Genomic DNA, 18,759 nt, shown 5'->3' with positions numbered 1-18,759 from the left:
AGGCAGGTTCACTGTTTTCAAAAGGGAATGGGGATATGCAGCTGGAGAAAAAATCTGCAGGGCTACCGGGAAAGACAGAGCAATGGGACCAGCAAAATTGCTCTTGCAAAGAGCTGGCACAAGCTGGAAGGATTGAATGGCCTCCTTCTGTGCCATAGCAATTCTATGATTTTCTGCAGGAAAGCATCTGGTCTCTGTCCCCACTTTCTAAAAACATAACAGCATGGCTGAAACCAAGAATTCACAGCACAGACAACTGTGGGCATCAATCCAGCTTTGCGCATGATTTGTTTTTTTTATATATCAATCGAAAATGAAATCATAATGGTCATAAATGGAGTTCCTATGTAAATAGATGCACAGTTGTCGAGATCGAGCCACTGAAATTTTTAGCTTTGGACTGACAATTTTCGTATAACAACTATTTGGTTTGGAACCTTTAAAATCATTGCCAAAGGATCGGGAGGGAAGGAGAATATTTTAATTCATTGTCTGGATCTGGAACACTACCTGAAAAGATGGTGGACCCAATTCCATAAATAATTGTACAAGGGATTTGGACAGGCACTTGAGGATGAGGAATTTACAGGGTTACGGACAAAGAAAGCAGGGATGCAGAGCTTAGCACCACTGCCCTTTCAAAGAGCCAGCACAGGCACGAATGACCGAATAGCCTCCTTCTGTGTTAAGTTTCTATAATTCTAACTACCACCCAATCCTTTGAGGCAACTGCAGAATTTGGAGTGCTACCAAATCGAAGGTGGCTTCAATAAGCAAATAATAAGCAAGGTGGTACAACGTAACCTTATAATAGTTGTTCTTCTTGCATACAACAGAGCTGACCTAATTAAGGCTTCTCAAAATAAAAACAGTATACTTCTGTTCCAGCTCATTAAATCCAGCGAACAGAAAAAGAAAATAACACAAACTGGTTACATAAACGCGACCTGTAATCCATAGGAATCTTTTGTTGCACCAGCTCTGAGCAGCATATTTGCACAGATGTACATGGAGGAAGTTTCCTCAAGATGCGATGTACTCAACGAGCTCTTTTGAACTTTACAGTACTGCAATAGTCAACTGCAGGGGCCAAAATCAACTCCAAGGAAGTAATATTTCCCAAACTCAGTCTCGGAAACATTTTCCCTAAACATCTAACTATTTATTTATTCAAGTTTATAGCACTGCAAACAGCCGTTGCACATTATAAACTTCAGCAGACAGTAAAGATCACTAACCTGTACAGTTTTGGTGACCAAGATCATTCTGGAAATGAAACAAAGGCCACTTCTAACAGTTAAACATTATTGCCAGCTGCTTTAATATAACTACTTCAAGCACACTACAAAAGCACAGATTCACTGCTCACACTTTTTGAATAATCTATATGCACAAGCTGGTGTATTTAAAAGTGGGCTCATTTATAAACAGACCAATTTTCTAAATGATGTCCAACAGGACATGACTTTTAGAATCCTTTGTAACATCTCTCCCTCTTCCCCACTCCCCAATTTAGCTTATTAGTTCTGGAAAGGAAATGACTGCTGCAGAAATTTTTATTTTCATTACATTGAGGCTTCCAGTGTTTGAATGGCTTTGAAGATTTTCCATTATTGTGGAATGCTTGGTGACTGACTTGTGAAGGAAAATGATTTAGAAGGGGAGGTTAACACTTCCACTGCTTTAGAGAAACATAAAAAATTCTACAATGTCAAAAGCAATATACCACAAGGACCTTTTGTATTTGATGGCAAGGGTTTGACTATACATACATAACAGGCACCTTGGTTTTACACGATTTTGTTTTCTCCCATAGATTGCTCTGTCGCTTCACTGAGTCCCATTTTGTTTTAATCTCCCAAAGCTAGCTGACCTCAAGTTGTCATCTCGGATGAAGCACGCTTCTGTGGATATTTATGAAGAAGAGAGGCCAAAAAAAAGCAGGTACAAAACACACAGACACTCACACAAAAAAAAGGCTGGAAGCTAACTGGAGTCACTATGGAGAACGTGTTGTCAAGGCAACAGCGTAATTCCACATGCTAACAGCCTGTCCATTTGCCAGGCAACAAAATAGAACTCATGATGCAACTGCACCTGTCTCAGCTATGCATTGCTATGGCAACATTCCGACTTCCATGTCTACCATCACGCTAATCACCTAGCAAGGCAGATGTACAGCAGTCTCCTTCCAAGCCCAGCTGTTCCTTCCAATCTCTCTTTTGACAATTGATGGCCTAGGCATGTGCTGGAATGTGCTTTAACCCAATAACAAGACAGTACATCGCTCCGCTCACAGAGCTCCCCACAGCTGCTGGATGAAATCCGATACCACTGCAGGGAAGCTTCAACTTGTTTTCTTACTTACACAATGACATAGGCATAAACAAACATTTCCAGTCACCACCCCTCCCGCTCCATTCCTCAAGCAATACATGTCCAATCCACCCTGTCATTAACTCAGATGAATGAGCGCCTGAGTAAATGCAACAGCACACACACGCTTACCTTTGATATCCCCGCGGGGAAGTGGGCGGCGTATTAAAAACATGAGAGTAAGGATGGTAGGGTGTCTTTTTCAAAGCCTGAATAAGGTTTTGTCTGTATTCTGGGTCTATACACCATAAAGAGCCCTTCCCAATACTCTGTGGAAAGAAAGAAAACATGGGTCACATACTTGCAAGTTCCAAAATGTAATACACCCGAGAAACTTTTCTTCCCCACCCACTGCCAACAGGTTTAAGTTCAGTCTTGGCAAGTGTCATGCCACAAAAACAAATATATTTGATGAAACAAAGAGCACTTAATATCAACAATTTCCTGATTTGTACAGTAGAAACTTTTGTCGTTAGACAGACTGGTGAAATCAAGTTGATGTAACTGCTCTTTACACACACTGGTATGTCTATAACAGTGGGGTTATGCCAACATTCAATATTTGCTTTACTTTTTAAAGCTCTGTATGTTTGTGTGCGTTTGTCAGGCTTTCCATTTCAAGTTTAAAGCCAGTGGACAAGAGCAGTACAGAATTCCTCTACCCACCCAAGTACAATTGTTCTATATAAAGCAAAGGGGGCATAATTATTTTCAGAACACTTCTACTGTGAAAACTGCCAACACTGGGCATAGCTCAACAGCTGCATTCGCTGTTGTTCTTTCAAATTAAACCATTGGCTGGCAACATAACTTGGTGAACTTTGTGACTGTACAGTATATTGCTACACTTCCCAAACAACCTTAATGTTTACTCGTCACAATTGATGAGCTTCAGTATTTACATTATACTGGGGAAGGGGAGGGGTTACGCCTTCAATCTAAACATCAAACTTTCTTCAGAAAAGAGCATTTTTGAGCTGATATCATGCAAAAGGATTTGGTGTTCAGCAACATCAAGAAATTCAGAACACAAATCACATGTATTGCAAAACCAGTCTGACAATAACTTTCACAATAATTATATTGCACAACACAATAAAGATTCTTTTTCTTTTTATGAACCCTTGATTTTCATAATAATGCTTCACTAGCAGAACTAAATAAAATAAATGAGCTGCACTGAAACACACCTAGAAGGGTAGGTGTTGCTGGCAAATATAAAGGTCACAAGTGGCAAGAGAGGCACTGTGATCTCTTTTGGGTGCCAGCAATGGGGTTTTGACAACCAGGAGAGAAGTTGCATGAAGTCACAGTGACTAAATGATGAGCCTCCAATGGTGGTGTAGAGGGAGTGAAGAACCCTTTCAGAATCTTGTATGTCTCAATTAGAACACCTCTTATTCTTCTCAACACCAGAGAATATAGCCCAATTTACTCAGCCTCTCATCATAGGTCAACTCCCTCATCCCAGTGACCAATTTAGTAAATCTTCACTGTACCAAAGATTCTGAGGATATGTGTTTCAATCAAGTCGCCTCTTACTCTTCTAAATTCCAGCGGATACAAGCCTAGCCTGTCCAATCTTTCCTCAAAGGACCACCCGCCCATTCCAGGGATTTGTCTAGTAAACCTTCTCTGAACTGCTTCCAATGCATTTACATCCTTCCTTAAATAAGGAAACCAATACTGTACATAGTACTCCAGATGTGGTCTCACTAATGGCCTGCAGAACTGAAGCATAATCTCCCTACTTTTGTATTCAATTTCCCTTGCTATAAATGATAACATTCTATTAGCTTTCCTTGCTGTACCTGCATACTAACCTTTTGAGATTCATGCAATAGGACATCCAGATCCCTGGATGTGGAAAGGAAGTTTTCTCTTGTGGGAACATCTAGAACTAGGAGTCACTCTTTAAAAATAAAAATAAGGGGTTTCCCACTTAAGACAGAGATGAGGCCTTTTAAGGTCGTGAGCCTTTGGAAATCTCTTCCTCAAAAGGCAGAGGAAGCAGAGTCTGAATATTTTTAAGGCCGAGGTAGACAGATTGTTGATAAGCAAGGGGGTAGAAGGTTATTGGGGATAGGCCAGAATGTGGAGTTGAGGTTACAATCAGATCAGCCATGATCGTTGAATGGAGGAGCAAGCTCGAGGGGCCAAGTGGCCTACTCCTGTTCCTGATGGAGGATAGAGCACTGGAGAGAGTCTAAACTCAACAGCCTATTAATACCAGAGCTGTAAAGTTAATTTGCAGGTGATCAGTGCTAAATCCCAGCTGTAAATCGCCAAGAAAACAAACCCATGCTGTTGGCACAGCCAGAAAATTACTTCCAATCCACACTCAAAGAACAGAAGGTACATTTTCTACAGGGCAGGAACGCTTTTCCTACCCTTTGGAGGTAGCATTCCACCTAACAGTCTGACAATGCAGCTGCTTTTCACCAAATGCTGACAAGTTCAAACTGCAGCCGATGCTGGAATTTAAACCTGTTCTTCTGCAATTCAGAGCTTCTCACCAAATCGCTAGGCATGGATGCCTGATTTGACTTTCTTTTAAATAAACAAGTTGCATAGGCCATTCTTGCCTTAAATTAATTCACTGTGCAAAGTGCTTTGAAGCAGTTCAGCTTGATTAAAGCACTATACAAAGAGCAAGGTTTATTTTGGGAACTGTGCAGAGCAGTCTTAATCATTCAGTTTCACTATTCTTACGACCAGGTGAGAAAGGTTTCTGGGGCCCCTCGGCTTTCACCTGGTCTTACCGTAACAGGGTTTAATTTTAAACACACCGTGTTTTTAGCTCGAACTTGGTGAATTCTTGTTCACTGCTTTCCAATTATAAGACAAAGAAACCAGCACAAACAGACTTTCTTAGGTTTAAAGAAGAAAAGTTGAAATTTATTAAAAACTTAAACTCTAATTCAGTCGACGCCTACGGATACACGACGAGCCCATGCTAGCATGCATACGCAATATACACATGCAAATAGAGACAAAAAAGAGCAGAAGAAATAAAGTGGAAAAGTTTGACACAATATCTGAAGAGTTTTTGTTACGGTTCTTCGAGCTCACTGTAGAGTACTTGATTATAGGTAGATCTTGCTTTTCGTTGGGGCCCAGTATTCTTCATAAACTTTGTTCGCTGTAGGAGACTTTTCTCTCTTGGGAGTTCATGCGTCTTCAGTGGATTTGGAGTTCCGTGAGAAAGAGATGGAGAGCCAGACAGGAGAGATCCTCTCAGTCCAGGAGCAAACAGACACTCGCCGTTCAAACTGTTAGTACAATTCAGAAAACCCCAGGTTGCCAAGCAGGTTAATCATGTAACCAACTGGTCTGACCACGTCTCGGATTGTATCACTTTAGCAGTCTCTGGAATGCCCCTGTTAGACACAATACCTGGTGATCAAGGTCCATTGTGGGTTGAATGTGTCAGGGAATGGTCCTTTGTCCTTCCAATCACTGTCTTTTAATATGCAAATATCTTTTCCAGCCACTGTTTAACTGTTGAATCTGTTTAACAAGTCCTTTCTTCACTCCAGTAACAGTTTAAAATCAATGTTCATGACAAAATTAATGTGCCTCACTCTTGGCAGGTGGGGGCCTAGCATGACACTATCTCGGGATCAGATTGCAAAGCCGCTGAAGTGTCAAGACTTTAAAATTTCCAGAATATGATAGGTACGATCAGGAAGACTAGAAGATGCCCTGGTTTGTACTGGGTTAGCTAATCTCATCAGAAATAGCATTATGATTGACCTCAGTAACCCTGGGGATCACATGAGAAAAACTATCAATCTTCTCTTCTTGATCACTACTCAATGAACCCTACTGGAAATAGCATAGGTGAGAACTAGGTAACCCTTAGCTGTGATGACTGACTCATGATCAACCCTTGCCTCCACTAATGCAGGGACAGAAAAGAGGAAAGTTGAGAAAAGTCAACAAGCTTAAAGAATGGATGATTAAAATTAGCTTCAGGACATATCACCCCTTGGCTGCCTACACAGGTGGAATCTAGGAGTCATAGCAAAGGTTGGAGTGGTAACAATCCATAACATTTTCTGGTCATACTCAAATAGATTCAATCCTACTCTTCATGTCATTGACCTGCAACGTTCACTTTGTTTCTCTGCCTGATTTGCTGAGCATTTCCAGCATTTTCTGGGTTTTTTTTTTACAGCTGATCATTAAATGGGATAACATTTTTTTCATTTTTCCCCATCTGCCCCCTCAGGTGGACCACGCAGCATTGTTCTGAAGAGGTGCAGGGGAATTTTCTTAGGTGTCTTGGCCAATCAACACCTACAAACAGATCATCTGGTCATTATCATATTTGCATTTGTGGGATCTTGCTGTGGACAAATTGACTGCCACGTTTCCCTACACTACAACAGTGACACTTCAAAAAGAGTGCTTCATTGGCTATGAAGCACTCAGGGATATCCTGAGGCCTTGAAAAGTGCTTCATAAATTCAAGTTTTTCACAATCTCAGTGTACATAACAGAGAACTCTGCACTCCTGTTTAACTCAGCCACGCATTTCTACTGCATCTTATGAATTTTTAAAGCATGTAATGCTTTAAATTCCATAATCATTGTAGCTGGACATGATTTCAGTGAAACCTTTACATCTAATATTAAAAAACCTATATCAGTAACATGAAACAAAACCAGACAGGTCAGCCAGAATTAGCAGAGCAACCAGGAAAGTTAACATATCGGCAATGGACCTTTTGTCAGAGTCCACGCCTGAAACATAAACCTCTGGTGGTGCCTGAGCTACTGTATTTGATGTTTTTGTTTCAGATTTCCAGCCTCTACAGTTTTTTGTTGTTTGTTTATATGATAAGCATGGTCAATTCATGTGGTCTACAGCACTGAAAAAGCTGCTACAACAACCATGCAAATAGATTTTCTCATTTCTGAAAATCCTAATTCTAAGGAAATGTTCATTTTTCTCAATTTAAAAATGCTTTTAGGGGCAGCTGCATGACAAAGCACTTCGCAGTATCATCAAGCAAATCGATGGCTACCCCTCTGACTGCTTTTTCATTCAGTGATTTTGTGATTGGCCTGTCAATAAAAACTACCATTTCCCTTTTGGAGTGTGGTGTGGGTCTTGAGAAGCCATATCCTGTTATTCCTCCAAGAGGAGGAGGAGAAAGAGCAATCCTGGATTAACAAGCACTGGATACAACAACTAACTTTGGTGTTTCCATTCAAAGTAGACTGAGAGTTGTGACATTTCACAAATTGGCTTCTCTAGTTTCAATACACATATTCAAACCCTGCAGCCTAAATCATAGAAAGTTTAAGGCACAGAAAGAGGCCACTTGGCCCACCTTGTCTGTGCCGGCCGAAAAGCGATCCACCCATTCTAATCCCACCTTCCAGCATTTGGTCCATAGCCCTGCAGATTACAGCACTTGAGCTGCATATCCAAATTCATTTTGAGTGAGTTGAGGGTTTCTGCCTCAACTACCCTTTCAGGCAGTGAGTTCCAGACCCCCAACACCCTCTGGGTAAAAAGGTTTTTCCTCATCTCCCCTCTAATTTTTACCAATTACTTTAAATCTATGCCCCCTTGTCAGTGACCTCTCTACTAAGGTGAATAGGCCCTTCACCTCCACTCTATCCAGGCCCCTCAAAATTTTGTACATTTCAATCAGCTCTCCCCTCAGCCTTCTCTGTTCCAAGCAGAACAACCCCAGCCTATCCAATCTTTCCTCATAGCTGCATTTTTCCAGTCCCGGCAACATCCTCGTAAATCTCCTCTGTACCCTCTCTAGTGCAATTACGTCCTCTCTGTAATGAGGTGACCAGAACTGGACACAGTAGTAAAGTTGTGGCCTAACCAATGAGTTATACAGTTCCAGCATAACCTCTAAAATAAAAGCAAAATACTGCAGATGCTGGAAATCTGAAATAAAAACAAGAAATGCTGGAAATACTCAGCAGGTCTGGCAGCATCCTGTAGAGAGCGAGAAGCAGAGTTAACGTTTCAGGTCAGTGACCCTTCTTCAGAAGGGTCTGAAGAAGGGTCACTGACCTGATGCATTAACTCTGCTTCACTCTCCACAGGATGCTGCCAGACCTGCTGAGTATTTCCAGCATAACCTCCCTGCTCTTGTATTCTAAACCTCAGATAATAACGGAAAAGATTCCATATGCCTTCTTAACCACCTTATCGACCAGTCCTGCTACCTTCAGGGATCTGTGGACATTCACTCCAAAGTCCCTCACTTCCTCTACACTTCTCAGTATTTTCCCATTAATCTTGTTCTTTTTAAAAGCTTTTTTTTTTTATAAACATCTGAATTCACTTTGCTTTAAAACACAACATTTCAAAATAACTCATTTTCAAATCTTGTCTGTGAAGGAAAAAAAAATAAAGAAAAATCGCAAAACATAACACAGGCAAGGTCCATGGACAAAAATGAAAAATCAAAAAGCGGTTCGCACTTTCATATAAAAGTATAAGATTAGCCTTTAGGCATGATTCCAGAACCCTGCGCTATCAGCAAGGAGCCGTGTTTGAAGGGAGTGCTGCATTCTTCAACCTCTGCATGCAGTTTTCTGCCGGGGGGATGGGATCATGAGTTGCTCCATTACATCTTCAATAATGAAAATGATATAAACTTGTCCAGTAGTTGCAACTATACGATTAACTTCCTAAAAAAAAACCCAGTAAAAGCTAATTACTGGCACTGAGACCTGGAACAATGAAGGGAAAGGGTAACCTCACTATTGAGAGACAAGGTCTCTAGTGCTCTTCGGGGGGGTTTAAACTAAATCAGCAGGGGAATGGGAACCTAAATTGCAGTGCCAGTGTACAGGCTGTTGAGAGTAGTGAGGTAGGGGATAAGGTTACAGGGACGCAAGAGGGCACTGGCAAGCAAGAACTTGGTTTAAAGTGTGTCTACTTCAACGCCAGGAGCATCCGGAATAAGGTGGGTGAGCTTGCAGCATGGGTTGGTACCTGGGATCCTGATGTTGTGGCCATTTCGGAGACATGGGTAGAGCAGGGGCAGGAATGGATGTTGCAGGTTCCGGGATTTAGATGTTTCAGAAAGAACAGAGAAGAGGGTAAAAGAGGGGGGGGTGTGGCATTGTTAATCAAGGAAAGTATTACAGCGGCAGAAAGGACGTTTGAGGACTCGTCTACTGAGGTAGTATGGGCCGAGGTTAGAAACAGGAGAGGAGAGGTCACCCTGTTGGGAGTTTTCTATAGACCTCCGAATAGTTCCAGAGATGTAGAGGAAAGGATAGCGAAGATGATTCTCGACAGGAGCGAGAGTAACAGGGTAGTGGTTATGGGGGACTTTAACTTTCCAAATATTGACTGGAAATACTATAGTTCGAGTACTTTAGATGGGTCTGTTTTTGTCCAGTGTGTGCAGGAGGGTTTTCTGACACAGTATGTGGACAGGCCAACCAGGGGCGATGCCACATTGGATTTGGTACTGGGTAATGAACCCGGCCAGGTGTTCGATTTAGATGTAGGTGAGCACTTTGGCGATAGTGATCACAATTCGGTTAGGTTTACCTTAGCGATGGGCAGGGACAGGTATATACCGCAGGGCAAGAATTATAGCTGGGGGAAAGGAAATTATGACGCGATTAGGCAAGATTTAGGATGTGTAGGATGGGGAAGGAAACTGCAGGGGATGGGCACAAACGAAATGTGGAGCTTATTCAAGGAGCAGCTAATGCGTGTCCTTGATAAGTATGTACCTGTCAGGCAGGGAGGAAGTTGTCGAGCAAGGGAGCCATGGTTTACTCAAGAAGTTGAAGCGCTTGTCAAGAGGAAGAGGGCGGCTTATGTTAGGATGAGACGTGAAGGCTCAGTTAGGGCGCTTGAGAGTTACAAGCTAGCCAGGAAGGATCTAAAGGGAGGGCTAAGAAGAGCAAGGAGAGGACACGAGAAGTCATTGGCGGATAGGATCAAAGAAAACCCTAAGGCTTTCTATAGGTATATCAGGAATAAACTAATGATAAGAGTTAGAACAGGGCCAATCAAGGATAGTAGTGGGAAGTTGTGTGCGGAATCAGAGGAGATAGGGGAAGCGTTAAATGAATATTTTTCGTCAGTATTTACAGTAGAGAAAGAAAATGTTGCCGAGGAGATTACTGAGATACAGCCTACTAGACTAGATGGGATTGAGGTTCACAAGGAGGAGGTGTTAGCAATTTTGGAAAGAGTGAAAATAGATAAGTCCCCTGGGCCAGATGGGATTTATCCTAGGATTCTCTGGGAAGCCAGGGAGGAGATTGCAGAGCCGTTGTTGTTGATCTTCAAGTCGTCATTGTCGACAGGAGTAGTGCCGGAGGACTGGAGGATAGCAAATGTTGTCCCCTTGTTCAAGAAGGGGAGTAGAGACAGCCCTGGTAATTATAGACCTGTGAGCCTTACTTCGGTTGTGGGTAAAATGTTGGAAAAGGTTATAAGAGACAGGATTTATAATCATCTTGAAAAGATGAAGTTGATTTGCGATAGTCAGCACGGTTTTGTGAAAGGTAGGTCGTGCCTCACAAACCTTATTGAGTTTTTCGAGAAGGTGACCAAACAGGTGTATGAGGGTAAAGCCGTGGATGTGGTGTATATGGATTTCAGTAAGGCGTTTGATAAGGTTCCCCACGGTAGGCTATTGCAGAAAATACGGAAATATGGGGTTGAAGGTGATTTAGAGCTTTGGATCAGAAATTGGCTAGCTGAAAGAAGACAGAGGGTGGTGGTTGATGGCAAATGTTCATCCTGGAGTTTAGTTACTAGTGGTGTACCGCAAGGTTCTGTTTTGGGGCCACTGCTGTTTGTCATTTTTATAAACGACCTGGATGAGGGTGTAGAAGGGTGGGTTAGTAAATTTGCGGATGACACGAAGGTCGGTGGAGTTGTGGATAGTGTCGAAGGGTGTTGTAGGGTACAGAGGGACATAGATAGGCTGCAGAGCTGGGCTGAGAGATGGCAAATGGAGTTTAATGCGGAGAAGTGTGAGGTGATTCACTTTGGAAGGAGTAACAGCAATGCAGAGTACTGGGCTAATGGGAAGATTCTTGGTAGTGTAGATGAGCAGAGAGATCTTGGTATCCAGGTACATAAATCCCTGAAAGTTGCTACCCAGGTTAATAGGGCTGTTAAGAAGGCATATGGTGTGTTAGCCTTTATTAGTAGGGGGATCGAGTTTCAGAGCCACGGGGTCATGATGCAGCTGTACAAAACTCTGGTGAGGCCGCACCTGGAGTATTGCGTGCAGTTCTGGTCACCGCATTATAGGAAGGATGTCGAAGCTTTGGAAAGGGTGCAGAGGAGATTTACTACGATGTTGCCTGGTATGGAAGGAAGGTCTTACGAGGAAAGGCTGAGGGACTTGGGGTTGTTTTCGTTAGAGAGAAGGAGGAGGAGAGGTGACTTAATAGAGACATACAAGATAATCAGAGGGTTAGATAGGGTGGATAGTGAGAGTCTTTTTCCTCGGATGAGGATGGCAAACACGAGGGGACATAGCTTTAAGTTGAGGGGTGAAAGATATAGGACAGATGTCAGAGGTAGTTTCTTTACGCAGAGAGTAGTAGGGGCGTGGAACGCCCTGCCTGCAACAGTAGTAGACTCGCCAACTTTAAGGGCATTTAAGTGGTCATTGGATAGACATATGGATGTAAATGGAATAGTGTAGGTCAGATGATTGGCGCAACATCGAGGGCCGAAGGGCCTGTACTGCGCTGTAATATTCTAATTCTAATTCTAATTCTAACATCACAATTTCAATAAAAGACTGCATTGCTATCATTAGGATTTCTGTAAATCATAAGTGTGTGTGCGTTTTTAAAATCGTGTCAACTTGAACTCAGGAAAATAGCAGTAAAATTAGAGATTCTGCCTTTCTATCTGTCTTGGGTAGTGACTGGAGATGACGTTTTGGGCTATACTGAACTCTGACAAAATAATCAGTGGTGGTTAAGGTCTGGAGCAATTTAACACAATAAATTAAGAGTACTACACAATATTAACTTATATTGGTTTAAATACAACTTTTCCTCCAGCATATTAGCATCAGGATGATACATCAGGCTGATGAAAACACTGGAGTGCAAGGTTGATCAGAACGTAATCAAAAGTAGTAAAAGTGGGAATGAGAAAACAAATATCATTAGCAAGTATTAAATTCTTCCTTTGAGTTTATTGGTATGATAACTTGTTATGCCACCCAGGCTGCCTAGATGCACGTCATTAAGCAGCAGATTGCAACCACAATTAAAGCAATAATTTTAAGCTTGTTACTACAGACTGAAGATATAAATCACTTAGGCACACCATTCACATGGCACAACAAAAGATGGTGTAATGCCAGTTAAATCCTGCATCTCAAAATGGGAGCACCTAACTAACTGAAGAGAAACTTCACCATTTATCCATTTCTGATGTCAGGCTCAATATACACCAAGTCTAAGGCTCAATTTACACCAAGAGGTACAACAGCCGATTTAAATTTTAAAATGCACTCCAACAGGGGGAAAAAAATCAATACTATTTAAGGCCACGTTCTTAATGATTTACTACCATGATATGATAGCTGGCATGCTGCTCTGTAAGCTTCTCCAACTCCAAAAGTCATTAGTGTTTTCAATCACCAGGGAAACAAAATGTGGATTGCATCCGTTTCCATCGTAACAAGTGTAGTAATAGTTTAGTTTCGTTTAGAGATACAGCACTGAAACAGGCCCTTCGGCCCACCGAGTCTGTGCCAACCATCAACCACCCCTTTATACTAATTCTACATTAATCCCATATTCCTACCCCATCCCCACCTTTCCTCAATTCCCCTACCACCTACCTACACTAGGGGCAATTTATAATGGCCAATTTACCTATCAACCTGCAAGTCTTTGGCATGTGGGAGGAAACCGGAGCGCCCAGAGGAAACCCACGCAGACACAGGGAGAACTTGCAAACTCCACACAGGCAGCACCCAGAATTGAATAGTGTCAAGTAGAAAGATGTACTTCTGGTCTCAGCACCCAATTTTCAAATTCTAAATGCATCTCCGGCACATACCATTAGCCTACCGCAGTAATCGCAATGACTATTTTATTGAGTTATTTTTACTAAAATTCTTTCATAGGAATTAAATAGTGCCACTTTAATACAGACACTCAACTTGTATTCAGTCCACAAGTCAATCTCTTACTGAAATCAAATATTGCTCAGTACATAGAATTTACAGCACAGAAACAGACCATTCAGCCCAATTGGAAAATTGTGCAGTTCACTCTGATATATCTGAAAGGTGACAAAGACAAACTAGGGAATTATAAACCAGTTAGCCCAACATCTGTTGTCAGGAAACTACTAGAGTCTACAATTAAGTAAATGGTAACAGAACTGCTTGAGAATATTCAGCTGATCAGAGAGTGCCAGCATGGTTTTGTAAAAGTTAGGTCATGCCTGACGAATCTGGCTGAATATTTTGGAGAAATTAGTAAAGTAGTGGACAGGTGAATGTTTATGGATATTATTTATATCGATTTCCAGAAGGCATTTGATAAAGTCCCTCATAAAAGACCCAACTAAAGTTGAAGCCCATGGAATTGAAGGCAAATTACTGACTTGGTTAGAAAAATGGCTGAGCTGCAAAAGGCAGAATGCAGGGATAATGGGCGGGTACTCCAATTGACAGAATGTGACTTGTGTTATCCCACTAGGAAAAGTGTTGGGACCTCAACTATTCACCATAGTTATTAATGACAAATCACAGAATTGTTACAGCGCAGAAGGAGGCCATTCGGCCTGTCATGTCCACACTGGCTCTCTGAAAGAGCGGTTCCCTCAGACCCAATCCCCCGCCTTCTCCCCATAACCCTGCACATGCTTCCTTTTCATATAACAGTCTAATTCCCTTCTGAATGCTTCAATTAAACCTGCCTCCATCACTTTCTCAGGCAACGGATTTCAGACCTTACCCACTCACTGCATGAAAATGTTTTTCCTCATGTCACTTTTGCTTCTCTTACCAAATACTTTAAACCTGTACCCTCTCGTTCTCGATCCTTTCACAAATGTGAACAATTTCTCTCTACCTGCTCTGTCCAGACCCATCATGATATTGAATACTTCTATCAAATCACCTCTCAGCCTTCTCCTCTCCAAGGAAAAGAGTGCTAACTTCTCCAATCCATCTTCATAACTGAAATTCGTCATCCCTGGACCCATTCTCGTGAATCTCTTCTGTACTTTCTCCAATGTCCTCGCGTCGTACCTCACGTGCGGCACCCAGAATCGGACGCAATACTCCAGCTGAGGCCAAACTAGTGTCTTATACAAGTTCAACAGAACTTCCTTGCTCTTGTACTCTATGCCTCTATTAATAAAGCCCAGGACACTGGATGCTTTATTAACTGCTCTCTCAACCTGTCTTGTCACCTTTAATGATTTATGCATAAATACACTCAGGTCCCTCTGCTCCTGCACCCCCTTTAGAATTGTACCCTTTATTTTATGCTGTCTCTCCATGTCCTTCCCATGAAAATGAATCACTTCACATTTCTCTGCATTGAACATCATCTGCCACCTGTCTGCCCATTCCACCAACTTGTCTATGTCCTTTTGAAGTTCTACACTATACTCCTCACAGTTCACGATACTTCCAGGTTTCGCATCATCTGCAAACTTTAAAATTGTGCCCTGTACACCAAGGTCTAGGTCATTAATATATATCAGGAAAAGCAAGGGTCCCGACACTGATCCCAAGGGAACTCCACTACAAAACATCCTCCAGCCTGAAAAACATCCATTAACCACTACTCTTTGTTTCCTGTCACTCAGCCAATTTCGTATTCATATTGCTACTGTCCCTTTTATTCCATGAGCTACAAGTTTGCTCACAAGTCTGTTGTGTGGCACTGTATCAAATGCCTTTTTAAAGTCTATGCACACCACATCAACAGCATTGTCCTCATCAACCCTCTCTGCTACCTCCTCAAAAAACTCTCGCAAGTTCATTAAACATAACTTTCCCTTAAGAAATCCATGCTGGCTTTCCTTAATTAACTCACATTTGTTAATGTGACGATTGATTTTGTCCCGTTATTTTTTCTAGAAGATTTCCCACCACCGAAGTTCAACTGACTGGCCTCTAGTTGCTGGGCTTACCTTTACACCCTTTTTTGAACAAGGGTTTGGCATTTGCAATTGTCCAGTCCTCTGGCACCACCCTTGTGTCTAAGGAAGACTGAAAAATGATGGCCAGTACCTCTGCGATTTCCATCCTCACTTCTCTCAGTATCCTTAGATGCATCTCATCTGGTCTTGGTGCTTTATCCACTTAAAATACAGACAGCCTATCTAATACTTTATCTATTTTAAACCTCCTCTTTCAACATTGCCTGGGTTGCATCTTCTTCCTTGGTAAAGACAGATGCAAAGTATTCATTTAATACCTCAGCTATGCCCTCTGCCTCCATGTGTAAATCTCCTTTCTGGTCTCTAATCAGCCCCACCCCCCTTTTACCACCCTTTTACTATTTGTATGCCTATAGAAAACTTTGGGGTTTTGTTTAATGCCAGCTGCACGTCTCTTTTCATGCTCGCTCTTTGCTTCTCTTATTTGCTTTTTCACTTCCCCTCTGGACAGTCTATATTCAGCCTGGTTCTTGATGGTATTTTCTACCTGTCATCTGTCATAAGCACACTTCTTTATCTTAATCTCAACCTCATTTGTCATCCAGGGAGCTCTGGATTTGTTGGCCTACTTTTCCCCTTCGAGGGAACATACCTTAACTGTGCCCGAGCTATCTCTTCTTTAAAGGTAGCCCATTGTTCATCTACCAGTTTTCTTGTCAGCTTTTGATACCAATTTATTCGCCCCACTCCATTCTTACTCCACTGAAGTTGGCCTTTCCCTAGTTAATTATTCTTATCCTGGATTGCTCTTTGTCCTTTTCCATAGTCAGCCTAAATCTTATGGTACAATGATCACTATGCCCTAAAAGCTCTCCTACTGATACTTGATCCACTTGGCCCACCTCATTCCCAAGAACCAGGTCTAGCAGTGCCTCCTTTCTTGTTGGACTAGCAACATACTGTTGCAGAAAACTTTCCTGAACACACTCTAGGAACTCTTGCCCTTCGTTGCCCTTTACACTACTATTATCCCAGTCTACGTTTAGATAATTAATGTCCCCCATTATAACTACCCTATAATTTTTGCACCTTTCTGTAATTTCCTTGCAAATTTGTTCCTCCACATCCTTCCCAGTAGCTGGTGACACACAACAATGTAACTGCACCTTTTCTATTCCTTGGCTCTGGCCAAATTGATTCTGTCCTTGAATCCTCTGGAACATCCTTTTCTCCAGCACTGCAGTGCTCTCCTTGATCAATATCATCACCCCTCCCCTTTTTTCCCTTTTCTATCTTTCCTGAACACGTATCCAGGAATATTTAACACCCAGCCCTGCCCTTCTTTGAGCCAGGTCTCTGTTATAGCCACATCATCATATTTCCACATGGCAGTCTGCACCTGTACCTCACCAGTCTTATTAACTACACTCCGTGTATTCACATACAAGCATAGTAACCCTGATTCAGACTTTATTACTTTCTCCCTTACTCTGATCCCACCTAATAACTTACTATTCCCTACTCTTGTGCTATCCATCTCCCCCAGTATTCTGTGCACCTTGGTATTCCTCTCTAATATTTGATCCTGGTTTCCACACCCCTGACTAGTTACCAGTTTTGTTTCCCTCCAATCTGAGCTCCCTCTCAGGTTCCCATCCCCCTGACAACTTAGTTTAAACCCTCCCCAACAGCACTAGCAAATCTCTCTGCAAGAATATTCGTCCCAGTCCTATGATGCAACCATCCATCTCATACAGGTCCACCTGCCCCAGAACCGGTCCCAATGTCTCAGAAATATGATGCCCTCCCTCCTACATCAGTTCTCCAGCCACATTTTCAATCGCTCAATTCTCCTATTCCTATGCTCACTTGCATGCAGGGCTGGGAGTAATCCTGAGATTACTGCTTTTGAGGTCCTGTTTTTTAATTTCCTAGGTCCCTAAAATCTCCTTTCAGGACCTCATCCCCCTTCTTACCTACGTCATTGGTACCAATGTGGACCACAACCTCTGGCTGTTCACTCTCCCCCGGAAGAATGTCCTGCAGCCTCTCCGTGACATCCTTGACCCTGGCACCAGGGAGGCAACACACCATACTGGAGGCAACACACCATACTGGAGTCATGTTTAGTGACGCAGAAATGCCTGACTGTTCCTTTAACTAATGAGCCCCCTATCACTACTGCTCTTCCACTCCTCTTCCTCCCCTCCTGTGCAACTGAGCCACCTGTGGAGCCACAAACTTGGCTCTGACTGTACTCCTCTGAGGAACCATCACCCTCACCAGTATCCAAAATGGAAAATTGATTAGCAAGCAAGATCATATCAGAGGACTCGTGCACTATGTGCCTGGTTCTCCTAGATTACCTGGTGGTCACCCATTCCCTATCTACCTGCATGCTCCTAATCTGTGGTGTGACCACCTCCCTAAACGTGCTATCAAATTTGATGACACAGAGATGGCACTGTAAGCAGTGTCGATGGTAGCATAAAATTACAAGGGGATAGGTTAAGTGAATGGGCAAAACTTGGTAAATGTGAGGTCATCTACTTTAGCCCTCAAAAGGATAGAACAGGGCACTTTCTAAAAGGTGAAAATTTAGAAACAGTGGAGCTCCAAAAAGACAGTAGCAAACTGGTAATGTTACATACCTTACATAGCATACAAGTCATAACTTACAGCCAATGTCAAAGACTCCTCCAACATTATCCCTGGCTATGTCCTGTCCCACCAGCAGGATAGACTCAATAGAGGAGGGCGACAGTGGTATACAGTCGGGAGGGAGTTTTCCTGGGAGTCCTCAATATTGACTCTGGGTCCCACGAAGTCTCACGGCATCAGGTCAAACATGGGCAAGGAAACCACCTGTTGATTAACACCTAACATCCTCCCTCAGCTAATGAATCAGTGCTTCTCCTTGTTGAACACCACTTGGAAGCAGTACTGAGGGCAGCAAGGGCACATAATGTGCTCTGGATGGGGGACATCACCAAGAGTGGGTCGGTAGCACCACTACTGACCAAGCAGTCCAAGTCCTGAAGGACATATCTACCAGACTAGGCTGGTGGGAGGTGGTGAGAAAACCAAGAGGAAAAAACCTATGTGACCTCGCCCTCACCAATCTACTTGTTGCAGATGCATCTGTCTATGACAGTATTGGTAGGAGTGACCAATACACAATCCTTGTGGAGACAAGATCCCATCTACACATTGAGGGCACCCTCCATTGTGTTGTGTGGCACTATCACCTTGCTCCATGGGATAGA

The 18,759-nt window shown here is 42.6% G+C and overlaps 1 protein-coding gene across 5 annotated transcripts in view; it reads right to left on the bottom strand.

The window, feature by feature from the left end:
• The window catches only part of foxn3 (forkhead box N3), a 408,688-nt gene that overhangs the window by 169,453 nt on the left and 220,476 nt on the right, over nucleotides 1-18,759 (bottom strand). For all 5 annotated transcript variants that reach the window (XM_068038574.1, XM_068038575.1, XM_068038573.1 and 2 more), the window contains exon 3: nucleotides 2,509-2,645. In XM_068038574.1, the coding sequence (XP_067894675.1) occupies nucleotides 2,509-2,645 (137 nt within the window). The remainder of the gene's footprint in view (nucleotides 1-2,508; nucleotides 2,646-18,759) is intronic.

Source organism: Heterodontus francisci, chromosome 9 (assembly GCF_036365525.1).
Source record: "Heterodontus francisci isolate sHetFra1 chromosome 9, sHetFra1.hap1, whole genome shotgun sequence".
Taxonomy (NCBI): Eukaryota; Metazoa; Chordata; class Chondrichthyes; order Heterodontiformes; family Heterodontidae; genus Heterodontus; species Heterodontus francisci.
This window is presented reverse-complemented; position numbering and strand designations above follow the sequence as displayed.